The sequence below is a fragment of the Rhea pennata genome, chromosome 24 (genome assembly GCF_028389875.1).
Source record: "Rhea pennata isolate bPtePen1 chromosome 24, bPtePen1.pri, whole genome shotgun sequence".
In the NCBI taxonomy this organism is placed as follows: domain Eukaryota; kingdom Metazoa; phylum Chordata; class Aves; order Rheiformes; family Rheidae; genus Rhea; species Rhea pennata.
This window is the reverse complement of record NC_084686.1, coordinates 4,397,532-4,424,146: the sequence shown is the minus strand read 5'-3', so window position 1 is coordinate 4,424,146 and position 26,615 is coordinate 4,397,532. Positions and strand designations below refer to the sequence as shown.

The window sequence follows — 26,615 nt, the reverse complement described above, 5'->3', positions numbered from 1 at the left end:
TTAGATCACAGAGAGGCAGACAGCATCATGCCTGTTCCCACTTCCTTTCATTGCAGTGTCCCCACCTTGCCGGCACTAACTAGACCTGACTGCCAAACAGTTTCCCCATGTGGAGTAAAAGCATCAAGAATCTGACAAAATTAAGTTAAGCAGATATAACAGTTCAAAATCAGCAGGGAATGTTAGAAATATTTTAAAGTTATGATTATATCAAATTTGATTTCTAAAAAGAAAATAATTTCCATCCCACAACAAGTGAAACCTCTAATAATTTTACACTTTTACAGGAGGCTAAAATGTCAACATTCCTTAATTTGGAAAGAAAGTCGTTGTAAAAATTATTCTTTTTCCAATGATTCTTGTTGCAATAAAATCTGGCAGTTTTGGAGTAGAAAAAAAGCTAAAAGGTAAATTTCAGGTCAGCTTGAATGCCAGCTGAGTGTTACAATGTTTAACTTGACTGGGAAGATATCAAGCATGTATATACTGGAGTTGATGCCAAATTCAGCCTTCAGTGCCTGCTTATGGTATTACTGGGTTGCAGGCTCCAACTTATGCCCAGAAAGGCACTCTAAACCATACTGGTAGTCATGGTATTTTCATTTAGAAGTGTGCAAATGAGGGTTTTCCTGGTTCTAGTAGTTTGCATTGGACACTGATGACTAAAATCATAGTTTCATTTACAAAACAAGATATTCTTTGATGGGGTTGCTTTACCCTTGCAATTGTTTCCCTGATATTAATATTTGTAGCATTTATTGCCCAGCTCTCCAGCCAGCCCTGTGCTTCTGCAGTACTACCACTGCAGTGCTCTGCACCGAGGTGCTCTGCCACTCACAAATGCTCAAGTGTAGCAAAGGAACCCTTGGTGTTAAGACATCCCAGCTTTCATCTAAATTTTGCCCCATGCAGCTTTCACTATCCTTTCTTCATCTAAACCTAGAGATTAAGATTCATGGGAGCTGACTCACCTTTGGCATCAAAGCACTGTGACAACCAGTACTTCCCGAAAACAACATCCATTCTCTCCCCGTGTCTGCAAACAAAAAGGCAGCGTTTCTGAGGCCCTGGTTGACTGGTTATTCTCAGGGTCTAGAAGAAAAATTATAGGATGTTTGACTATCACGAAAGTGCGAGTATTTTTATGAGATCTAATTTACTAAAAAGAGTCAGGACCAGATCTCTCACCCTTTACTCTTGTGCAAATATGGGTACCTTAAACTTTCTCTGAAGTTGGTTAGTTTATGCTAGTGTAAAGCTGCCTGAGTGAGAAGAGGATGGGGCCCTGCTGCTCCTCTGCTAAGGTGTTTGTGGACAGTGGGTCTCCTCTTTGTCTGTTTTATGATACCACTTAAAAGCTTGTAGAGAAATGTAACCTGAAACTTCCAGTGCAGGCAGTGCAATGAGACCAGAGGATAAGTTGTCAGGGAAAAGCAAGTTACTAGAAACTTGCCGTTAAGATTGTGTCCAACTTGTGTGTGTGGGGTCCCTACCTGCACGTTCTGGCAGATGATAGTGAGTGGCCCTGCATCGCCAGGTCCTTGGTCTTCCTGTTGTCGTCTTTCCAGGGCTCCATCAGTGAAGACTTGAAAGGATGGGGACAATGTAGTATTCAGAATTGAGTATGACCTGCCAAAACCAGAAAGAAGTTGGCTTTGGGAATGCTTTAGACTTGCCCTCAGGCTTCAGTAAGGACACTTCTGCAGTGTCCTTCCTAGCTGATGTACCTAGGTGATACAAGAAGACACAAATACTGTCTCGGAGGGCTTTCTACTTCCTTAGAAATAATTTAATTGATCAGCAGTTCCCAAACTTTTGGACTGCTAGGCTCTGTCAGATCTCAAATGTTCTAATGGAAAATACAAAGGCCTGCCTTGTAGCCACAGGATGCTCACCAAAACTGTCAGTGGATCAGATGCAGATTACTTACCATGATCTTGCAGACCAAAGTTTGGGAACCAATGGTTACAGAGGTTTCACTCATCATGATGCCATGAGCTGTTACTTGTTACTTTTGAATAGCACTTGGTACAACAACATTTGATTTAATTACTGTCTCTGGGCTTGGTGTAGTATAAAAGTGAAATACAGCTAATAATTTGTCAGTCTGTTGGGTTGCTTTTAAGGAACCATTATTGATGTTAAATAGACCTGGAACATCCTTTTTGATACTTGCAAGACACAGGCTGCGGAGTAAAGAGAATCAGCATGCAAAATTACTGATTACCAACTGAACGTTTTGGCTGGCATGAGGAAAGAAAACTAATGCTCCGTAATGTAGAAGACATAGCGGAAAGCTGAACCACAGTCCTGCTTGTCGTTGTGGGCAGTTTCTGGGATTTTTGTGCACAAAAAGCTTGCCTGAGCATCTGGTAGGGATGTGGCAAATTCAATCTGGATGTTGTTATTTCCCCATTTTTCAGTACTGTCTCTTTCGTTTCCTGTCTATAATGGGAATTTATTCTCGCCACTGTTTGCTGTTAAATGTAGCCAAAGGGATAGAACAGATCATATATTCCTTCTCAAAATGCTAATCTAATGATGCTCCCTCCAGATAAAGCTATCATGCCTAGATGTTCGAGCAGTTGGACCAATACCTTCAGGAGTAAACGCTGACAGAAGCTCCAGTGACCCTCTGCTGACTGGGTTACATTTTATGGGTTACATTTGCAAAGTCATTTAAAAAAACCTGTCAGCTAATGTGTATAGTCATTTGCTTTGACAGAAATAGTTGCCTTTGCTCGCACTTTGCGTTAAATATGTCGGAAGTTGTTTCCGGACTAGCACCTAGTTAGGATAAAATCTCCCAGAGAGGTTTCTCACAGCTGTTAAAATAACACCAGTTCCCATGCCAATGGAAAAAAAAAATATGGGTCATCTATATTTTTTTCTAACAAACTGATCTTATGTGAGATCATGTAATTTGTACCAGTTTAGAGAAGAAAAGACTGACTACTGTGCTGTTGGCCCTGCTGCTGGTCCCTTATCTGGTGGAATTAGGGTACAAGGATAAGACAGAGGAACTGGGGTAAGATACCATACACAGATGCACTGACAGGCAAGGGTAACGGGAAGTGGGAATACAAGAGCAGGCAACAGCAGCCTTGCAGGGATGATCGTGGGTGCAGCCTTGAGGGAGCATGTAGCCTCCTCAGCCTCCTGCTCTTACTCTTTTAGCTCTGATGCAGAAATCCACAGCTGAGCACTGGGGAACTCTCTAGGGACATGGGCTGTTACTAATGCATTTCTTATTTTTATGGTGGGTGCTCAAAAAGGGCTGGGCCTGCTCTGAGGGACTGCCTCTTTCTGAGGAACTCGGGGTCTAAGTGCAGACTGACCATTAGAGGTCAGGACAGATCACATCAATTTGCTATGTGCAGTATGACTCAGAGGCATAATGGAGGTGGTAGATTTTGACAAAAAGTTAGATGTAGGCAGGAGTTTTGTGCATAGGCTGAGGGAAATATTAAAAGGTGCTGGGGTGGAAAATCATGTCTAACTGTCCTCCTCAGAATACACCCATGTCATATATTGCAGGCAGAAACAGGCTAACTGCAAACACACTTCTAGCTGGCAGAATAAGGCCAACTCTGGTCCAAAGGCTGTGAGAATGGTTAGTGTGCACCAAGCCCAGGTGAGTAAGCCCTGAGCAGGGAGCACGAACAAACATTTATCACTGTATTAAGCGGTTAGCTTGGAGTGTGGGCAAAACTAGCTCATGCCCACACATAGCTGCATCTTCACTGACACACAAAAATTTGAATATATCAACATAAGCAGAATCTGAACGTCTTAGGCCCCGTTTCTCTTATTGTACAAAGTGGCTCTTGAGCCTGAGCTTCTTGCCTTTCGTTCTGTGCCTGTGTTGGCCGAAAGGCTGGACAAAGACCTGGTGGAAATGACAGCAGTGTCAGCTTCCAACGCCTCTTCCCTTTTCAGCCTCTTCCTGCTTTGCCCATATGGCAGTCTTTTAAGGACACTGACCTAGAGAATGCTGAGGATTTGTTTGGTAACCTCTCTTCCTTTTACCCTGAGGAACTGCTGCGCAATTTGAAACATTCTTTCTCTTTAAACCCCTATTAAAAGGCTGTGGACACTGCACTATCTATTTATAGATGCTAGGACTGGTTGGGAATGATGAGGCAAAGGCGTGCTATCTTGCTGTGTCTGGAGAAGAGCCATCAGCCTGACTTCTGTGGTATCTCCTTTATGCTGCTGGAAAACAGAAACCACTGAAGCTATTTCAGCTTAATCATCATCTAAGCATAGCACATTGTTTGGAAGCTATTTCCAAAGGCTTGTGGTTCCTCGACTTGACAAACAGGGACTGAAGGTCCCTGTGCAGAGAACGATGCAAGGGACACCCCTTGCCTTCTTTGCACTATCGGTACTATTGCTGTGTCCTTGGAGGGAATGTGTGCCCTTGTCCTCCCGGTCAGGCAAGGTCCTTGAAGAATGTAGATGCTGCATCAGAGGATGGAGGAAGCATCTCCATCATGGTGCGGCAGGGCTGGTCCCCAGCTCTGTGTAGGAAAAGTTTCTTCTGCCTTGTCACTCATTATTAAAGGAGAAGGATCCCTGGGGAAAGGGAACCAGCCATTATTGCAAAATGGGAGGAAGAAAGAGTGGAAAAACCTACTGAGGCCCAAATATAGCTTGAAAAATTAGGTTTGCTTCTCTTCCTCTTGCTTCCTCTGCCAAGTCTGATTTCTCAGGCTTATTAAAAGAGCAAGAAATAGCTTTGGCCTCTTAAAAGGAGCTGAAATAGATTGCGGTGTAACATGTATAGCACAGCTCCTATCCATTTTGGGGCAGAGGAGGAGAGTATCTCTGGCTTTGCTGATAGTAGAAAAGCAGTCAGGGAGTGTCGTCCGTCCTCCCCAATTTCAGGTGGGTCCACAGATACAAAGATAGAATATTTTCTTTTGCCACATACCTTTAAATGCATATCTGAGAGACCCATGGTATGGAATGTTTGGTTTTTGTGGCTCCTGTGGGGAAACTACATTCTTCTACCTTAGTTGGGCTTCCCACTTCCTCTTTGGGCTCAGCGTGCTGAGGATGGAGAATTTCTTCTTTTGACTTGGTAGCCCACTAATCACAGGCACAGAAGGCAACAGAAAATAGAGTGATAATTTTAAACAAAGCTAATTTCTCTCAGGAGGAGGGTCCGGTGTGTGTTTCAAAAAGGTTGTTTTTCCTTTGTGGGGCTTGGAACTAGCAGCAGAGCAGCAGCTAGATGCCACTGACTCTCCAGCTCCAGTGCATGCATTAGTTACTTCGGTTGAGCAAGAGAGGGGAGGCCGATTCTCTTCTGTTGGGCTCTTTCCTGGCTGTCATCGTCTGTGATATGGGACTGCTCTGCCCTTCCTCACACAGAGGCTGGGGCCAGGCTCAGGCAGAGCTGCGATGAAGCTGTAGCTGTAGCTCACAGTGGGCCAAGTCCTAGAGCATCAGCTCTAAAGCAGCTCCCGCAGGCAGTGGGTCTGGTCCTCGCTGCAGCCTCCCCACCGTGCTGTCTGACAGCTTCTCCCGGTGGTTACCAGAGGAAAGGAGGCAGCTTTCAGCTGCTCATCTCTAACATGGCCCTGAGAGCCAGCAGCCAACTGCCCAGGAGGGCAGAGGCACTCAGGCCTTGACAGCAGTTACCTGCTGTATTAATTGTACTGAAACTCCATTCCCAAACCCTGAGATTTAAGGTAAACAAGTGAGAAGAATGAATGCCACACTTGCAAAAAGAACATCACGAGTTTGTGCCTTTTGCTTTCACTTTCTGAAGCTTTTCTGTCACAACTCTAAAAAAAAAAAAAAACCCCAAAATCAGCTGTGTTTTTTGCATAACCACATGGTTTCTAAATCTAGGCCTTAAAATACTGCTAGATATCATGTAATTCTTCTGAACATCAGCCTTATGGTGAGGACAGCAAAAATGGGTTAGACAAGCTGAGAATCTGGGTTGTGTTCTGTGGAGCTGAAACAATTTGTATTTTTATTTATTTTCCAACCTGTAGCACTGATCAGAAATCAAATAATTCTGCTCACTGTCTCTAGCAGGTCTTATCCCTGGCATGAGAAGAAATCATGCAAAGATGTGCCCCACATAGCAACAAAACATAGTTTAGGTGTACAGAAAATTCTTGGAGTTTGCAGCGTTGCTGGACTAGAAGTGATTCCATTCCTGCTTTTAGAAGACAGGGAAAGGATTCAGACCTGGAGTCTCTCAAGACACAGCCTGGTTTTGCAGGCAGTAAGAGCCTCTGAAGGCAAAGCCTGTTCTTTTCTATTAAATATCTCATTGAGCTTGTCTTTCTTCATGATGACAGACTGTTGGTCTGCAGCTGAAATAGAGAACTTCCTATAGGGCAGGAACCTTCTTGTTTTATGTTTGTACAATGTTAGCCAGGAAGGTCTGTGTGTGAGGCAGAGCTCTCGAGGCAATACTTGGATATTAGCCATAAAAACGCATGCCTTACAGAGGCCAGAATCCAGCTTCAGTCTCACTTGAGCAGTGCAATAGGGAGATATTCAAAAGCCAGTTTACATGCAGATATTAACAATCTTACTCTGCAGGATTAAAGATTTGATCAAATATCCCAGAATAACTCATGTGTGGGACAGCCAGGGTGCTGCAGCCCAAAGTGAGCTGTATTTCAGTGATGATCTGAGTAATTTGTGATGTTCATTTGGAGAATGACAGCTAACATTGAAACATGGTCTGTTGTAGCTAGTAGAAAGATATCCATGGCTGTTGTTACTTTCTTCTGCTGCAGGGATGACTGTGTATACAGAGACAGAACAGACCAGCCTGGAGAATCTGACCATTGCTGGCTAACAGAAGCCTAGATCCCAACTCTGCAAACTGGGTTGCCATCTCCTCCATTGCAGCAGTTCTCTAGCAATCACAGTGAGTACTACTATGCTTACCTTCACATCTGTGAAATGAAGGTATCAGCTCTCCAGGCTTCTCTTACCTTGGAGATCCTACCATGAGTACCTCAGTCTAGACTGCAGTGGGGCATAGGTTGTCCTTAGCTTGCTATATTGTTTTGACCAAATGACATTCGGTAACCTAATGCACCCTGTGGGAAGCTGTTGTGTAAAGCGAGACTATTTCCGGATATGTAATAATGTTTCTGATAAATGTTCCATACTGCATGCTCTGGTTCGTGATTTATACCCCTCAGTGGTAATCAGGGAAGGGGCATTTCCTTTCTTTCTCTGCAGACAAAGAGGTGCTGCAGTTACAAAATGTTTGGCTTTCCTTTTAATTACTGCAGTAATAGTGATTCTTTCACATGCTAGTGCTTAGGCCTCAAAATCTTTCCAGGCTCTGTAAGAAAAAAGCAGAATCCAGGAGAGCAGAGTGCCGCAGTATATGCAGGTGTATTTGTGAGTGTATTTGGCTGGCAAGTTCTAGGGGATGAAAGGACAGTCTTGCTGCTTAGGCCCTGGATTGTAGGCAGGTGGGTCTGAATTAAGTCCTGCCTTTATACAAACTCTCTGATTAACTTTGCTTGTGTGTCTTTTAATCTTGTAAGCCCTGGTAACTGGAGGTCTTCTCTTTTCTTATAAGGGAAGATGAATTGAAGTGTGGTGGTGACACAGTTGGGATAGATGGGTTCATTCTGTTTGACTAGTGTATGAAAGCCCTTTATTCACTGTGTTCATTTCTCAGAGGCCTGCGATAAAAAAATAGATAATTGTGACAAGAGATATGGGTGGTAAATAAGTGATCTCTTGCTATGCTTGTCCCTGCTTGATGGACTTCTGGGTTACGGAGCATTCAGAGCTAAGTCAGGGCTGGTTTGCAGAAGGGCAGTGGTCCCTGGCAGCCACATCTGGAAGCCAATCTGCAAGCTAAGATTCTCCTGTGTGTCCTCTCTCTGTCATTCACCATGTCACACATGTTAAGCCTGAGAAGTCTCAAACAAAGTGCTGTCCTGTCCCCCTAAGAACTAGGTTGTGACTGGTGTTTAAATAATGCCCATGAAAATCGAGAGGCATAAGGCATAAGCTTCTGCAAAGCTTGATGCCTGGATGCTCTTTGAAGCTAACAGCAGAAAGACAAATAAGCATTTTTGAAAATCTTCCTAAATATCTTAGGAACCTTGCTGAACCCCAATTCCCTTTCCCCAGGGAATTAGACACAAAAGTCTCACTACCCAAAGCAATGCTCAAATTAAAACCTTCCCGATCCCAGTCCCATCACAGAGGTGCCTACACAGTGGTGGCTCTACAGCGACCATCTGTTCCAGCTCCATTAACCATCAGCAACGATCATATAAACAGTAATTGCTGTAACATACTAGCTAAATAAATCACATTGTCCTCTAACCCATGCACAGGGATAGCAGCTGCTCTTCCTTTGCTTATGAGATGGAGCTTTGTGTGCCAGTACGTTTCCCGCAAGTGACCTCCTCAGCAGCCCTGAGAGACTCTTCGCTTACCCCACTGCCTAGGCAAAATTTGAGCTGCTGAGCTCCCTTTTTACAGTGACAGAAACTGGACTGAGCAGCTTTACCTACCCATGAAACACCCAGGTCCCACATTCATCCGCCTTCGTGATGTAATTTTCAGGCAGTAGCCCAGAACAGCCAGTTGCAAGGGAAATGCCATAAATCCAGCCCTCACTTGTACTGGTTTGTTCCACTGGGGACATGAAAATAAAATCCCCTGGGACCAGCTCGAGTTCATCATCATTCTGAGGGGTGTAAGGATAGATCACTTGCAGAGTCTGGTGGAGAAAAAGAAGCACAAATGAGTGAAAGCATCGTTAATGAAAGGGAACCTTTAGCAGAGTGGGGCAGGAACAGTTCCGTAGCAGACCTTAAGCCTTTCCAAGGTGCAAACAGGTCTCCTTATAATGCATCACTTTGTGCATTACCCAGGAAGACTTTAACTGTGGAGAATTCCTGCCACTTCCCACTCTTTACTGTTGGAAAGTTCTCTTGATATTTACTCTCTTACTACTTTGATTCCAGTCATGACTTTGATAATGAGGATGGAAAGGAGGGGATGATTATTTAGGCTGAGCAAAAATGTAAGCATGTGCCTAACTCTAAGTATCCTATTAAAAATGTAACCATATTGTTAAGGAGATGTGGAATTTACGCAGTTCTGGTGGTCAGTGAGCACCGTTCATGTACCTGCTTGTGCTTGCAGTAAGAGTGGTTGTCTGTGTTGCTACTGCTTTTGAAGTCAAGGCAGGGACACTGTCATGGGGTAAAAGTTTTAAATCAAACATATCTTGCTCTCAAAACTGTTCATGAGAGCATGGTAAAAATCATAGGCAATGAGAAATACTGGGATGTGACCACCTTGTTTTCTTTCTATTTCCTAAAATGAATAGGGTTAAGTTAAAAGGTGAGAGAAAGATCAGCAAATATAATTCTGTAATCTTCTCTTCTTTGAGGCACGAGAAACCCACAGGTATTAAAAGTCTATGAAAATGTTCCTTGGAAATTTTTACAGCAGTCCCCCCGTTTAAAAGGAGAACAAACATGTTCTTGTCCCTGGACAAGTTTAACTTCTGCAGTGGCATGCAAAGAAAAACCACGATCTTCTGAGAAGCTCTGATTTCCTAATGGTGTCAGCCCATTTGCTCATTAGTCCTACTAGACTGTTTGTGATATCTTCAAAGGAAGATGAAAACTAGTCTCTGTCACCTGGTATCACAAGACTAAAGCTTTCACACATGGCTGCCTAAAGTTAGATATGCAAAGATGTGAGCTGATTTTCCTCAGCTACTCCCTTTGTAATTGATGAGATTGTGACTACTTGCAGTATCTGGAGGACAAGATGACTCTGTAGATGGGAATGGAGGCTGTCACACATGAGAGCTGTGGCTTGGGCTGGGCTTGAATGCCGCATGTGAGACACTTCAGCTCTCCAGAAGCTTTGGCGGGCAGTTTATTCTTTGGCTTATTGCATGCTGGACTAAAATCACTTTTTCTCACTCTGCCACTGACTCTGTGCATCTGATTTTGAATGAGGCATTTTGGTGGAATTAATTGCCCCAATCTTAAGAGTCTAGTTAGCCATCTGAGACAGAGCAGGCCCCTTCAGGAGGTTCCCTCCTCCAGAAATTGAGTCATCTCATCCTGAGATAAGGATCTTAGATGGGTCAGATGACTCACTTTCTGGCGGGTGCCTGTTTCTCTCCCTTGACTTCAAAGGGAGCCCCAGGTGACTGACTCAGACTCAGATATCTAACTTGAGGATATTTACAGAGAGGTGAGGTGAATCTCACCTGTAGTTTCTCTGTCTCCAAGCTTTCAGTCTGTAAAATGAAAATAATTTTTTAATGTATATTGTGTTGGACAATAACAGCATGAAGAATAATAGACAGACAGTTATATACCTCAGCCATGGAATCTGTGAGTAGCTGAGGTATATATGCCATAAGGGTAAACTTTTCTTAAATGATGAGAATGCTATGAGTATGATGAATGCTATGAGTAATGTTAGGATCAGGTCTGTACAGAGAGACGGCCAGCATTCAGCTTAAGGTGCCAGCCTGATCTTTGGGAGGTTAGAGCAATTTACTGAGCTAACAGAAGCGTCATTGGTAGAATTAATTAATCTAGCATTAAGAAAGCCCTGTTTCTGCAAGAAGTGAGACTGATGACGTGGCAAGTCTAGACAGTGTGAGTAAAAAGCACAAAAAGGGAAGATGGTCTGTTGGTTAAAATGACTGATGGAGTGTGGGAGATGTATGTTCTGAGTGTCCTTGCAAGACCTGAGGCAAATCCCTTAATGTCTGTATAGCCTGCACTGTGTACAGAACTTGGCACAGGGAAACTCTGCTTCAACTTGCAGCTTGTAAGCATTGTTGAGATCAAAAGGCAACTAAGACAGTCTACTAGATTCTCCTTTTTTTTCTTTTTTAATTTTTGGACTGAAAAAAAAAACTGTAGAAATTACCTCGTGATTAACAAAGCGTATATCTCGGGAGAATATTGCAGCAACCCAGTCACAGCCTAGCTTGACATCGATGTTCTGTGCTAACTTCTCCAGCGTGGGCAGGTGGCTGGCTTGGAAATGATACGCTAGTGTCACGTGGAGCTGCTTCTTATGGGGCTCTACATGAACATCTGCAATAAGAAAGACGTCAGTTAACAACAAATGACTGTGAAGATTGGCAGCAGTCTCTGCCCTTCTTCTTGAAGGCATAAAAGTGTCTATCACCTCTGAACAGGAGCACTTACTAGAGCTTTTCAGAGAGCTGAAGTAGAACAAAACAGGCCAGTTTCTAAGAAGACTTTGGGAAAGTCAAACTTGAGTTTCTTATGTATGGTGTAGCTTGGATCAAATTACTAGGTATTTATGGTCTGATTCAGCCTTTAGTCACCGAGGTGGTAGTCAGGGCATCTTTGCCAAACTGCCAAAACTTGTTTAAATTCAGCAGATGAGGGGTTTTTGCATGGCTATATAACAATTACTGTAATTTTGAACTGGAGGGTCTTCTGCTAAACACTTTTCCAGGTATGCAATAGCCTTCCTCTTTCATTAGGAGCTGAGGATCTCTCCAAAATAAGTAAAAATGCATTAAGTTTTCCTCTCCCTTCTCTGTTCATTCTCCTGTACTGGCTATTACAAATCCATGAAAGTTACAGGTTCATGCAACTTGATCACAATTTTTCCTTGGACATTAGCTGCATTACTGGTTCACCCACCAAGTATGAGGTATTACAAAATTGTTTAAAATGAATTTGATAAGGTAGTGTTTCAAACTGATCCTGCAGAGAGAACCTGTATTAGGGAAAGATTTAAGAAAGCAGAAAAGTAGAAGTGTATGAAATGTTGGAACTGTTCTGGTAGACATGGAAATCATGGGATTCATTGTTTGTGTATAATTTATTCTTGCTTATTCAACCAAAAATTGCAATTAAATTTGACTGATTATTCAGTCAAAATTGCAGCTATTCAGAGACTTGGCTCTAACCGCCAGCCGTGGGATAGCTTTTCAAAATCATCCATCTTGTTTTGATCAGCAAGAAAAGATGTACTCTGGATTTCTGAAGAAGCCCCAGAGACTTTAATGTGATAACCTGACCAAGCTGTGGACTGCAGTGCAGCAATCACTTCCCCCTTAAGAACCAATCAATTTGGTCCTAGCTGGTAAAATCTCCGGGCCAGAAGCTTGCTGGAAGCTGTTTTTACTCTTCTGATCAGCATTTTGGGGTGAGAACTGTCCACTCTAACTGTGTTGGTACAGAGGGCACATCGACACTACTCAGGGGAAAATCTGTACTGTTCTCACGTGGCTGCAGCACTTCTGGGACCCAGTTAACACTCTGTGCTTATTGTGGCCTTCCAAAATGTGCACTTTTAAAGATAATAGCTATTTCCTCCCTTTTTTGAAGGGAAGAAAACTTCTAGGTCACTGTCAGCTAAACACAGTACATTATAGGGGCGTAGTGAACATATGACATGTCCGTCACCCGGGGCAGAGACTTGTAGCTGTTCTACGTGGTATTAACAGGTGCCTGTCTTGCACAGAAACATGCCTGAGACTGCCCTATCTTGATGCCCTTTAATTCCAGGATAAGCCTGTGAAAATGGAGGGGTAAACTTGTTGTGCTGTGACTAGTCCAGGCTGCGTACAACAGTGACGGAGGGTGGGAGGATTAGTCAAGGAGCTATTATAGTGCTCCAGTGCTCTGCTCTGACTTCTAAGTTTGGAGGGAATCAGAGGACACCCTGAGAAGCCAGTTCAGCAGTGGAGACTGTCAGAGCACAGTGTGTTTTGGTTATCTTCCCTTTCCCTGCTCATGATGCATTTGCTCCACAAGAAATGGTAGGAGATCAGATAAAGGAGCCAGTTGTCTTGGTACTATGAAACTTGAAAGATGTTGTGAGCTATCTGAAAAGGTTCCTCTCTCCACTGTCAGGACACTTTGGATGTTCTCCCAGAGTCCTGTTTACATCTCAGAAATTCAGTGAAAAAGCAAATACAGCCTTTATATTGCAGGGGAAAGTTTTGTGATGGAGTGGCTTGAGGTAGTGAGTTGAGCCGGAAATGCTAAGCCTTGTAGACCGAGCGTCTATCTGAAAGGTTAAGGAACCACCAAATGTCAACTTCCCTTTCAGGAGATAACACTTGAGAATAAGTGTGAGGTGATCTTTGAACTGAAGAAGCACAGAAAGCCAAAGTACTTGCTGAGGTGTTCCTCTCATGTTTTTAGCCTTCAGGCTGCTTTTTAAAAGAATCATATATAAACTTCATGAGCTTTTTTTCCCTGATGTCATCAAAGCTTTTGTTTCTGAAAATGCTCCTCAGGTAACTAACAGCAAAGTCAAATCTGTTGCAGAGCAGTATCTAAGCTGATACCTTATCTGATGGGGGCCAGGGCTAAATATTACAAGGGATTTCTTCTTCAAGCATGGAACTGATTCCTCCCTCGTTCAGTATTGAACAGTGTGTGCCGAGAGGATAATATATAGCCTAACCAGGCCGCAGACTGAGGAAGGTGCCACAGCATCTCACTTATTGCAAGAGTCTGTGTAGTGCCATTGGCCTTCCTGAGTTTGACCTACAACCCCAAAAGTCCCTACTCTTAACCTTTTCTTTAGCCTGCAGATACCACTGCTTCTCTATGGGCAGCCCTAACATTCAAATTCCAGTGGGTAGTGACATTGATCTGATACTATCCCCTCGCATAGTCACAGTGAAACGCCAGGCTTACTGTAGATAAGGTGGCAAGAAAGATGACCTTTGAATTGGTTATGAGAGAGAAGTGTAGGGTTTAATAAAATGTAGTGTTGCAGTCTGGAGCATCTCAAATTAAATTAGACAGCTGGACAAAGACCGCTATTTGTTGTGCAGTGGGTCATTTAAAAGGACTTTCTAATGATAAGTCACTTTCTTGGCATGAATAAAATATCTTGACACATGGAGAATGCAGCTGATTGTAAGAAGAGTAATTAAATTTGTCTCTGCCACATCAAAAAAATAACACGAGTAAAAGGAGCATTACGACATAGATGTTTACTGTGTACTTCACGACCTGTTTCAGCCTGGCTTGGGAATACTTCTTCTAGAAGGAAAACTTTCATTTTCTTTTCTCCCTTCTTTCTCAGAATCAGGTTCTTGGGAGAGCCGCTTCTGGTGTAGTTGTTTCTCGGTGAGGAGCATTTCTTGGAACCTTTGCTGAGGCTGTTCCATTTAGACCTCTTTGCAAGGGTACAATAGACAAGCCTTGACCAAGCTGTGAACATGTAGTGGTTGCCTGCATAGCCACTTACCTGCTTTAGAAGCAGCCTCTGCAGCAAAGTCTGCAGCAAACTTCTTGAGCACCTCAGCACTTTCTTCCTTGACAAAAAGCCCAATGAAGTTTGAGGACGTGTAGAGCTCCAAAGGCAGAGGGGCAGGGAATTTGCATTTCCATCGCATCACAGTGGCCTGCAGAGCTTCAGTGAGAGCATCCACCTTGCTGTCTTCACACTGCCAAAAGAAGCGGGACAGGCATTTCTCAGGTGGAGAATTGTTCCTTCCTGGTGTACTTAGCTCCAGGGCACTCAGCAGAGACATGGCAGCTTGAGAGGGTGGGCATGAAAAGCCCACTTTTCCTATCACTCAGTTGAAAAAGCACAGGGGAGAAATAGCTACCTTTAGAAGTCATTTGCCCATCTCTTGTCTTAAAAGCAGGGTCGGCTAGCCCTAGGTAATGTTCTTAACCTCATCTCCCCCACTCTGTCTATTCTCATGCTAATAATCGCTTGAGATTATGAGAATTTATCTTCTGTTGTTCTTCCCTGGAAACAACTTGCTTAAAAACCTATTACCTTCTCAACAAGCCCAGGCATCAGGCAGTTCTTGTAATAACCCCCCATGAGCTCCCAAGCGCAAAGCCTTCTCCAGCAACTGGATGACGTATGTAACATATCCAGTCTGAACTTGGCAAGGGCTGCTCATGAATGCATGCATAAAAGCAACAGAAAGAGGAGTTTAGGTTTACCATAAAGAACTGGCAAAGGGTGATGTGTGGGAAAATGTTATGAGCTTTGTTCTTCCCACAGATCTGTTTTGACTGTTGCCAGAATTCAGACAGCTTTTGAGCCAAGGGCCCGGTGGGGCGCAGGTAAAGCACATACTCCCGAGGCAGGGTGTCATCAAGGAATGGGTCACCCACATGGGAGAACAGCCTGAGAAAGAGAAAGTAGTGTCAGATTGACATTTAGAGGTGCATTTTTTTTTTCCAGCAAAATCAGTTTTCTCTGTCCTGATTCCCTTTCTTTTACAACGTATAAAAAATTGGCTCTAGTAGGTCAGGAGGAGAGATGGCAGTGTCACTAGCAGACCGTTACAGCTACTAACTGATATGAAAAAGTTTCAGGTTTCAGAGTGGGACTCTGAAGATCTAACTTGGGTCACTGCTTCTGCCTTTATGACCTTTGGTGTATAATATGGGGGGGAGAGCACTGGAAATTGCTCAACATCTTTGAAAAGGCAGCTCTCAGTTTTTTGTTTAGGCAGCAGAGTGGAAAGTATAATAGTTTCTTTCTCTCACCTTTTTTGGCTATTATTTGAGATCACAAACTCTCCCAGACGAGGCTTATCTCTTGATTGCTTATTTGCAACACTTAAATAACAGGTCATGAATTTTGTTAGTGTTTTTCAGGTGCTGCTCTCATTTAAGCAAATAACACAACTTCTATAATAACATTTTGCATTCTAATGGCTGATATCTAAAGACATAAAATTCACTGATTTTTTTTTTTTTTAAACATTTATTACTTCATACCAACCAGTCGCATGCTGCTTGAACACTTCTTCCACCTGTGGATGCCAGCGCTTTTTGTCTGAGGAGAGAAAAAAAGAATATTTCAGTGTTGTTGCATTAGACGGATACAGTTGTATCTACTGCTTTAACCAAGCAAGACAGACATCTTTAACCTCTAATTAATAAATGATGTTCTACCTTAATTCCTTCTAAATAGGGTTATATATTATGAATACTTACAGAAAAGGTATGAGTCAAATTTTGGGGAGAAGCCTGGCTTAGCTGAAGTAATTACAGCCATTTACCTACCACTGTACTGAAGCCATATTAGGCAGTGGCAAAGAAAGCAAGAGTGGTTTATTCCCTAACTCCATGTTAGATAGAATAAAAAGGAATAAGCCTAAATTCTAGCAAGAAAGATTCAGGTTTAGAAAGTAGGCGACAGTTCATAAGATCATATGTAGTGAAACACTAGATTGGGGAGGGAGAGAGGGAAGTTTTTACACACAGAGGTCTTTGGGAACAATTTAGCACACGTTTGTGAGGAGCGCCATGGGCACACCAGTTCCCGCAGAAATGAGCCTTAGCAAGCTCATACCTAAGTCAGTAGCTCTGTAAAATATCAGCGAGTGGGAGGGATGACTCTGAGATGAAGGACCTTCCCCTACAAAGCAGAAATGTCAGGACAATAGCAGAACTGTTCCTGTAGTCCCGTGTTAACTCTCAGCAAATCTGAGCTCTGGCTGGCTCATGTTTATTGGAAGTCCCAGCTCCAGAAGCCAGGCTCCTGCCTGGGAATCCCAGCCGTGGCTGGAAGAGTCCAAGGTTATTAGCAAGTGTAGTTGAAGAAAAAAGCTTGAATGTATAAACCAAGCATGTCCTGTGGTGTGAAACTAGTCCTGTATTTATTTCTATACTAATGATATTTCAGAGGCTTGCAGCGGGCGACACTACAGCTGTGTTATTTCCTCGTAGAGCTAGGGGCTGGTCTTGCTGAGCTCTGGGCCCTTGCTGGGGTAAAGCTGTAGTGGTGGGTTTGGAAGTCTATGCAATACGCTTTCCTGAGTGATTTCCTCTAGCCTGTGGCTGCTTCTCAGAAATGTTGCCTGTCCAATCAGTGTCTTTTATGAACAAAACTTCTCTAAGGGGAAACCGGTACAGCCTTTTACCATTTGAGGGACAGAGTCATGTAACCTGCTCAGTCAAAGTATGAGATATGAACCTCTGTTTGCCCCCCCCCCCGCTTGGCTTAGTATCTTCCTGAATAGTGAAACACCTTATTTCAGACCCCTAGTTATTAGCATTTAATGATCTATTTACTAGTCACTTGCTCAGTGTGGAAATTAAAAGGTTTAGATTAGAAAGTGCAGACACCTCAGGAGAACTGATGAGAAAGTCAGCTGCCACCAGAGGGCATAAGGCAAAGATTTTTCGTGTCAGAATAACCTGCCAAAAACTAGCTCTGTTCAGACCTTGCTACATTGAAAGTGCTCTTCTTTTCCCTTCTTCCCTTTGAGATGCCTACATATCCCTTCTCATTCCAGTTAGGAAGACCAAGGTCTTCTGTGAAGTGAGCTTTTTGGTACAGAACAAACCAGTGGAATGCTGCTTAACTTGCAGACACAATGCCTTTCTATCCAAATAATGTTTCCCAAATACTAGACATCAGTGCTGACATGCAGCTGTGGATCAGCTCAACTTTGTAACACTAGTGACTGCCAAAATGAGGTATTTGCCCAGAATCCCAAAGGCCTAAATATTTATATACCAAAAATTGTGAATGAGGGAGGCAGAAAAAGATAGAAACTTTAGGGTCTTGGGGCAAAAGCCAGGCGCTCCATTTGGCATCAGGAGGCAACATTTCCCACGAGCAAATTATTTCATAGCTTGTTACTTGAGGGCGGAAGGGGAGTATTGCTTTCCTGTAAGTGCTACAGGTATAGTAGGAAGCAGGAGGTCAAATTCAACAGGATGTTGGTTTAATCTAATTCACAACAGATAGCTCCTCAGCACACACTCGTGCAAAATGGTGTGGGTAGAGGAAGGTCTGAAGGGCAGAGGTTCTCAGAGGAAACCTTTGGAAAAGGCTAGAGCAGGATCTCTAGGTAGTTCTCCCATGCCGCTGGAGAAGAGGAAGGGATCCTAGACAGTAACGGTGCCAGAAGAGAATCTGTATCCTACAAAACCACCATACTTCAGCTACAAATGGAGGCAACATCTCCTTTAACAGCAACAGACAGGGAGCACATTCAGCCACTAGTGTACTTCATGTTGAAGGTAAAGACCAGTTGGCTGCCATTCTGCGAGTTAAGCAAGAGCAGAGACACAGTCCAGAGACTGACAAGGCAACAGCTAGTTTTATTCTCCTGGTGTTCATTTGGCCTAAGCAGCTGCCTCTGTTTCGCTCTGTGGGTCATACGGTGTGTCTCAGAGCTGCCTGCTGCCTGGTAGCAACAGCAAATATGACAGACGACAGGAGAAGTTCTAGTTTGCACCAGCCATGCTCAACCCATAACCTAATCTTGTTAAACAGGGTACCTTACAGCTTAATAATGATGTGAAGACTTGCTGACATCTTTAAGCCAGAGAGAATGGGTCTGACCAAATGGTCAGGATGAGTGTATTACAACTTGTAGTATCTGCTCTGAGAACATGTTGCTGGCTTGGTTAAAGGAAATGGGTTCAAGTGACTGCAAAGGGCTGAGAGTCATGACTCCGGAGTTTTATCTGTGGCTCTAGGATTAAGGCAGCTGGGATCCTTCAGCATTTCTTATTTCTGCCTGTAACGCAGTACATTTAGCGTGCTGCGGTGTCCCGTTCTGTCTGCAGCGATGACTTCGGAAGTCACTCTGATAACCACGTGGGAATATGAAATGTTACCCACTTGCTAGTAGACACGTGTTGTTGACTCAGCTGTGTTTCAGCTCTGCTCTTGCTTCCCCACCCCTTGAATATACATATTTTTGTTCATTTTGAGAGTAAGAGGAAGGCAGAAAGATAATGCTGCAAAAAAGGGCTGTGTTGCAAATGTGTGATTATGAAAATACTTCCTCCTGAAGCATTTTCCTGCCCTTATCTGCCAGCATTCATCTGAGATCAGTGGAGTGCTAGGCTAAGCACCTGCCTTCAAGAAGGATGTTTCTCATACGGCCAACATTGCTGTTTGGTCTGTTTTGTCTTTCTGACCTTTGCCTAGTCTGCCTCAGATGCATTTTGCAAACAGCCACTGCCCTGCTTTGAAAAGTAATCCTCCAGAAAGCTCTTTTGCACAACCTGTGAATCTTCCAGGGAGGTTGCTGCTTGAACAGAGCAACGTTCAGCTGCCTCACCTGACCGGCCATGGACTTTCCCTAGCCCTGCTTCATCCTTCCATTTCTATTACGTTGCCTTTGCCCAGTTCACCTCCCCTCTCCCACAGGCTGTTTATGCTCTTTAAGATGCTATTGAAATTTGACTCTCCTAACCATAGAACTTGCCATTGAAATGTTCTATATGTGTTGAATCTAAGGTAGTGAAAACGCACTCCCAGGAAAGCTGTAGCTTTGAAATGAGCAATTTCCACTGTTGCAAAGTGAGGGCAGACAAGCTGGCTCTCACTAACTATTTACTCTTTCCAGACCCCGGAGCAGATCTTTGAAGGAGTCATGCGCAATCTAGCAGGACAGACGGTTCTGCCACCCACCCTTGTTGACTTGTTCGCTTAATGAATTGATGTTTCCTTGGAACAAATAGCACAATAGAGCTCTGTTGGAATTGATTACAGATCCCTCTCTGCTGTCTTTGTACTCTCAGGACCCTGAAAGGACGTTAGAAAACGCTAGGCTGGGCTTCACGCACTTTTGTTCATGACTGATTTCAAAAGGTGCCTATCTCCTCCATGGGGACTAGAAACTCCCTTTTCAATTTAATTTTCATTGCAAGGAGGAAATACTGCATAATGCTAACATAAGCCAAGGTATATTTTTATCATGGGACTTGCTGCTAAAAGGCTCTTTTATTTAGTGCTGAGCACAGTGAGGAAGACTGATAGCCTCTAGTTAGTCACAAAATAGGGCATGCGCAGAATCCCTCCCAACTGCCTTTTCTGTACCCACCAGCCAGAACTTGAGAGGACCATTCCTCCAAGGGCTCCAGCTCCTAGGCCTGATCAAGACCAACCTTTTAAAAGTTGAGTACTTGAAACTAGTCACAGCTAAGTTTGGACACTTTAAGAAGTGGCCCGATTTTCATAGCCACTGAGGGCAGTGGGAGCTGGAAGACTGCCACTGCAGTAGTATGCAGGTATACAGCTCCTGAGAAAACCAGGTCACTTAATTATGTGACTAGCTATGGCTTAGGTGCTCAGTTTTACCCATGGCGGATAGCAAGTGTTGGCCATATCACTGTGGCTAGCGGTTAAAAAGTGATTTTGTGACTCAGATGTACCAGAATGGAAAAAAGTCTGAAAATAACTTATTTATGCAGAATTCACCAAACCACCACCATACATTTCTGGTCATGCAACAATTATAACTGGATTCAGACAGGAGGTGAAAAGCTTTGTGTGACATTGCTAGTTCCTTGGACAGACCAATTCCTGCATCTCTTAACTGCTGCTGCCTCTGAGATACAGTACAAGTAATTTATTTTACAATAGTTAAATAAATACATAATAGCAATTTGGAACAGAAAGCGAGGGAGATACTATATCCAACCTCAGGTCTGGATATGGAAGATTTACTAGCAGTGTCTTCTAAAAGCACTGCAGGAATTCCAGCCACCAAAAGGAATTGTATTTTTTGATTCTTCAACCTCAAAGGCCTCTCTGTGACACTCTTCAATGTCAAGTCTTCCCCCACTAAATTACTAATTAAACAGTATCAAAATATTGCTAGGAAACCTCCCAGCTAAACGTGTGACCCCTAAGCCTGAGGTATTACAGCAGAACGAGTGTTACTGCCCTGGAATACATATTAATGAGTAAAACGGTGCCCATTTTAACCTGAGCCCCTTTCATGGAGGTGCACACAGCTCTGCATGCCACAGAGCTTAACTCATTATTGTTGAAGGACTTTTAGCTTTCTGCAGTTTGAGAGTAGGAAAAAAAAGCAACAGGGGAATGCCAATTCAGCTTGAGGAAATATTTATCAATAAAGTATACTGGCAAAATCCCATTTACTTCAGAGGAAATGATTGTAATGAGGGATGATGCATTAAGCGTAAGGAGAGCCTTCACTCTCAGTAGCACCATATAGAAATCCTTTCTCTCTAATTGCCCAGCTTTTGTATTCTAGTCCAATTCCCTCCCCACCCCCCCCCCAAAAAAAAGGGAAGGTGTGTATTGCTGCCAATTATTGTACAGTAAGATGTAAGATGCAGGGTAACGAACTACCACATGGAAGAGTCAGTAGTACAAGAGCAAGGGGCAGGGGAGGACTACTGTGAGATATTTCTTTTCTGCACCTGTGTTACGTTTTATCGGTTAAAAGTATGCTGTGGGAGAGCTCTCTGGCTGATGTGCAAGGCACTGGCATGGGATGGGGAAGACCAGTGCTTGCTTCCCCCATAGATTCTGCGCGTGACCCAGGCCTGGGGGCGAAGCCATGCACTATGGCTGTGCAGGCTGAGTCTCCATCCTAGGCACGTCTTAGCTGCAGAGGCTGGAGAGATTAAAGCCTTAAGAGTTGGCCCTTCAGGTACACACAGAGCAGAGATGCTGCTACCGCTGCAGGCAGCCTCCTCTCCACCTCACTCCTCATGCACTCAAACACACGAAGGCCGCGTTACGCAGCTGGTTTGAGCCCTCGAGTCCAGACAGCCTCTTTCTTTTCCAGAAGTGGTGTTTAGTTCCTATGAAGTTGGCCCCTCTGGCTGCTGTTTAGAACAGAATTTCCCTATTTCCATTGGCTCTTTTCTTGCAGCAATAAGCTGATTCGTACCCTGTTGCCAGCACGATTGAGCTCCCTCCTGATGTTTGTAAGAGGGAGCTTGCTCTGCTGTGCGTGGCCGCTCACAGAGGTGAGAGAAAATGCTCACAACAGTCTCTACCTCAGATCCACTTACGGTCCTATAGAGGCACCAAGGGATTTGTGAATGAGGAATGGAAGGATGGAGGCAGCCTGTAAAAGAAAGACAGGGAAGGACTATCTTCGCTTTTATTGTGTGCCTCAAGCCCAGATAAACTTCCTAACTATCAACAAAACTCCTTGGAGGGATGAATTCATCATTTCAAGTAGTCCTAAATCTTTGGCCCATAAAATATTTAGTTATATAAATAAGATTTGTTGGAAACTGCATTAAACATAATGGAAGAACTTGGCTTTCATCAGCATTAGGTTTAGTTTGAAACTGCCTGGCATGATAAGATAAGAATTATGGATCATATTTTATGCCAAATTAGGTTGTTTGAAAGTGGTGAAGTAGAACATTTTTGTTAGGATTATGAAATGGTCACTTTTATTTTTGCTTGCTTATCTCTATATATTTTTTCAATACATATTTATGTAAATATATATTTAAATAGGTATATCTGTCTATTTAAAATTTGTCTTTTTCAGTCTATGTTGGTTTATGGTAAAAGAATAGAATCAAAATACTGGCTCACTCCAGGGAAAGACAATAGCAAAAAAAGGCCTTTTCTAGATGCAGCTCCAGTTGCTGTTTGGAGCCTGGGTACAGGTTGGAGGCCTAATAGTTAATTACTCCTTTAGCTTACATGTCAGCCTCAGCACTGGTACAGAAGGTCCTGAATTCAAATCCTGTTGTAGAGCAATATGTGAAGGCAAGCTGTTATAAACTCTTTGCAAACAGTAGATTTCCCAGCTTTTTTGTGTATGCTTAGTTCCAAATTATCCATTAAACAACTTTTACAGGTTTCTATATTTTTTGCAGTTTTCATCAAATTGTTTATCCCATTAACAGCACAATAGTGGAATTGTGTCTATTTTAGGCTTTTGATAAACAATTGCACATTGAGGAACAATTTTGCAAGCAAAACCTCTGTCCATCTAATTGCTTGATTATTTGATATAGGGAAAAATAACCAAATTCCAAATAACTTACTGTTTGTCTCAAGAATCGCTTACATGCTGTACAGGCAAATTTGGTCCTGGTGAGGTGTTCTTTCCAGGTGGTCTGAAGTAGGTTATTCAAATGTGTTCCTTTGAATATTCAATACTCAGAATTCAGTTGGTCACCACAAATCAGATATTGTTTTTGGGTGACCTGACTTCTATAAATAGGGATAGGATGTGAAGCTATCACTAGGGACTGAGTTCCTGCTTAGGGTGGGGGTTGTGTGTGTTCCTTCTGTAGAGCTTAGGAAAAAAAATGCCCAGGTATTTTTGCAAGGAAGAAACCACCTGATAGCAACATAAGTGCGTGGCAGGAGAAATATTTTTTCTTCCCTTCGCTGGGCTTTGGCTCAGTTCCTCAAGCATTACCTTAGCTTATTCTTCCGTTGCTTTTCACACACGATGTAGCGTATAGAGTCCTCCTCACGTTTAACTGAGTCACTCAAATTGCAGCTACATCCTCCGCAAAACAGGAGTTCATTGCTGTATGCCGAGATCCACTTAAGAACATGCAGTTTGGTACAACATCCTCAATTTAGGTCACTGAATGCTATAAGCAGATCACAGCTATGTAAAGACCTAGGTCTTTTCTGAAGTACAAAACTTGCAGAGGAGTACAGGGAACTGCTTGAGTGCACAGTGGCTACAGAGACTGCAAGATTTCAAACTGTGCCATATCCTGTAGGTCACATAAATATTTATAGAAGGTGCCTGACAGCATGATAAGGCTCAGTAGTTCTCTTCCTCCTCTTTCCCAAGTGGTGGCTGCTTACTCCTAATTATTGAATACCAAAGTCAAGTAATAGGAAAGAGAGAGCAATGGGAAACACTGCTAGAAAGAAGTCTGGGAAGTGTGCTGTTGTCTGTTTCTAGTTTCCAGAATTTAAAATGTTCTTTTTTCAGAGGACAGTCCAGCTGGCAAACTACAGCTTGGCCACATGATGATGACAACTATTTTTAAGTGCAAAGAGTGAGGGCCTGAGTGTGTGTCTATGTTTTATGTGTTTGTTAGTTCTTTCTTTCTTAGTTATGTAAGATTTTGAGGGCGGTTTTTTTTTCCCATTCTTTAGCACATGTGCACCAAGTCATTCCTTAATCCTCTGCCTAGCCAGCTTGTTAAAGCAAAAAGGAGGGAAGTACAGCCTCACAAAAAGCATCCAGGATAAAGAGAAGAATGTAAAAGCCATTTAACATTTTAAAAAAGATACACAGTTTAAAAAAGAAACAGGATATTACGTGCTTTAAAACAATAATAGTACAGTGTTTTATGGCATGGACTGAGATGTGGTAAGCCTTGAGTTCTCAATTGCTAGCCACTCCACAAGTCCCTGCATGACGGAGGATGAATGGCACTCGGGTATTTTGGCTGCTTTGAATTCGTCACACACCATCAAAATTCCTCTGTTCTCCTTTCGTCACTTCAACTCTAAAACAAAAATAAAACTCCCTTCGTTTAAGTTGGACTGTAAGGTCTTTGAGATAGGGGTTCTCCAGGTATTTACACAACTTGTAGCTCAATAGGCCTCTGAGTAGCTTGGGACCTTTAATGGCTCTTACAAAAATATATAGATGATATTACCATTATTTGCTTTCAGTCACTGCAGTGCCCAGCTTCAAGTGGTAAAAAAAAACAATGAGTTTTGTTTAAAATCATTATATTGTTTTTCTTACCAGTTTTTGTTTTGGATTATACTTGTGGTCTGGCTTCTTAGTATACTTCCTTAAGCTTTTTCACATATATGTGAATCTAGAAATGTACTTGCACTTGAATGAAGACTAGCAGTCTGTGAAACAAAATGACTCCTGGAGAGGGAGATTTAAGGAAATAACATCTCAAAATTCCTTAACAAAGTCGTAAGAGTAGGCAGCACCTCAGCTGGGTGATTCACAAATGTTCAAAATGTTCATGCAGATCAAGCACTGGAAAACAGTGATGGGGATAATGAAGACAGCTAATGACTGCTGTTGTTAAAGGGTTTGCAGAATTCTGAATATTAGCAAAGCCCCTCAAATATTGATAATACAAATAATTTTAAATAGAAGGTGGTTAAAAATGGAGCACGTAGAACAGAGGCTCATCTCCTTCAAATACTAAGTTTGAATACTAGCCAGATTACTGCAGAGTGACCAAGATCTTATTATTCAAATATTTAGTACAGAGCAGGAGAGCAAGAGCTTTTATCTCAGTACTGCTAATACATTTTTTGCTAACCAGGAAGACAATGTCTTTGTAAGGAGCCAAGTTAGAGGTTTAAGTATGCTCAAACGTACCATCTGGAGTTTCAGTGATAGCCAGAAAAGGAAGCAGTTGTCATGCTGATTGGAAATAAATAAGTTCCCTCACAGCATTCAAGACAAACATGATGCTTTCTTCCTTCTAACTGTTGTTCTTCCTATACAGAAATGACTTGGAATGGAACAGATATTTGCTGCATCTCTTGTTCTCTGTACCAAGGTCCTCTTATTGCTAAGGCCCCTTTCCCCATCACAGGCAGCTTTTAGGCAGAGCGTCAGTCTGCCACACAGTTTGTCAGAGTGAAAAGATGGGCCAGGTGGTTGTTTGTGGCACTTGGTGCCCTGTGAATGCTGTTCAACATGTGAATCACAAATGTCTCTCTGCCACTTCATGTGCACCTGCCTCTCCATCTGTTATCTCTCCTCTTATGCAAGAATTATACGGCTCTTGCGTTTGGCGACCGTCTTTTCATCAGGTATAGCTGCAGTGCCTAGCACAGCTCCAGCTGGAATCACTAGGAACTGCTGCCACAAAGCTAAGAAATAGTCTCAGCAGTGGAGCACGCCACACATACCCTAATTCACAGAAGGGGAGCTAGCTGTGGAGAGACGATGAGCTATCTAACATCACAAAGTCATGGAAGAGGGGAAGATTTTGCTGCGGATGCTCTGACATGCCATATTCTGCCTGGCTCAGAGGCTCTCAGAGAGATGTGTAACGGGCTTTGTGCCCCCAGTTTCTTAAGGCAGCCCCACTTTACTCTTTCCTACGTAGATTTTTTTATTATTCTTATGCACATCTTCAGGAAGAAGAGAAAAAAACTGCCACAACTAGCACTTTAAAGTGCCAGTGTTAACATTTTCCAGCTTCTTGGGGTTTCAAAACAGGAAGTTTGGTGGTGGAGCAGTTGCACAATTTGCCAGAAAGCTGTTGTTCTATGAAGTTGGTCACTGGGCTGTACCAGGAATACCAGTTATACAAGCCACCAAGGTCTTGACTTTCTGGGATGAAGTCTCAATGTGATAGGAGGAGGTTTTGATGTGCTGCTCCCACTATTAGTAGTGGGAGCCCTGTGATATTAGCTCTTCTTGACTGCCAGTGGAGCATTGACCTGTACGCTACAGAGATATAGTAAACTAACTATGGAGAAGCCTTTCCAGCCCAGCAGAGAGGAAACTGATGAAGGTAACATAGGCCAACATCAAGATGGCATAGCTAAACACCGAGAACAAAGCATTGAGCTATTCATTTGAAGCTTGGGATGAAGCTTGCGATCCAAACTTCTTTTTGATCAGAGTCTAGGTCTTTGTATTATGCATCAGAGAGAGAGTTTGAATGTTTGACTGGGCTTGCTCTGACTTGACAGCAGCTATACTGGCCATGAATGTGCAAACAACAAGCATTCCCAAAGGATGTTCACAGAAGGTGGAGCATCAGGCTGGGGCCTGCATAGCCAAATCCATAGCCAAACCATTCATTTTTTCAGTTCATTTCCATCTGGTAGATTTAAGAGAATATATCACAATTAAATCCATCTGTGAGCTTTACAGTAAGCTTCACAGTAAGGCTTCATGATCCTCAGTCTGGTAATATCTGGAACTC

General features: G+C 43.0%; 1 protein-coding gene across 1 annotated transcript in view; it reads right to left on the bottom strand.

Moving 5' to 3' along the window:
• The window catches only part of UBASH3B (ubiquitin associated and SH3 domain containing B), a 78,830-nt gene that overhangs the window by 12,568 nt on the left and 39,647 nt on the right, over nucleotides 1-26,615 (bottom strand). Inside the window, exons 2-8 of the mRNA XM_062594539.1 lie at nucleotides 15,751-15,804; nucleotides 14,961-15,147; nucleotides 14,248-14,446; nucleotides 10,924-11,093; nucleotides 8,526-8,734; nucleotides 1,494-1,629; nucleotides 972-1,092 (exon numbers count right to left, since the gene is read on the bottom strand). Coding sequence (XP_062450523.1) covers nucleotides 972-1,092; nucleotides 1,494-1,629; nucleotides 8,526-8,734; nucleotides 10,924-11,093; nucleotides 14,248-14,446; nucleotides 14,961-15,147; nucleotides 15,751-15,804 — 1,076 coding nt within the window. The remainder of the gene's footprint in view (nucleotides 1-971; nucleotides 1,093-1,493; nucleotides 1,630-8,525; nucleotides 8,735-10,923; nucleotides 11,094-14,247; nucleotides 14,447-14,960; nucleotides 15,148-15,750; nucleotides 15,805-26,615) is intronic.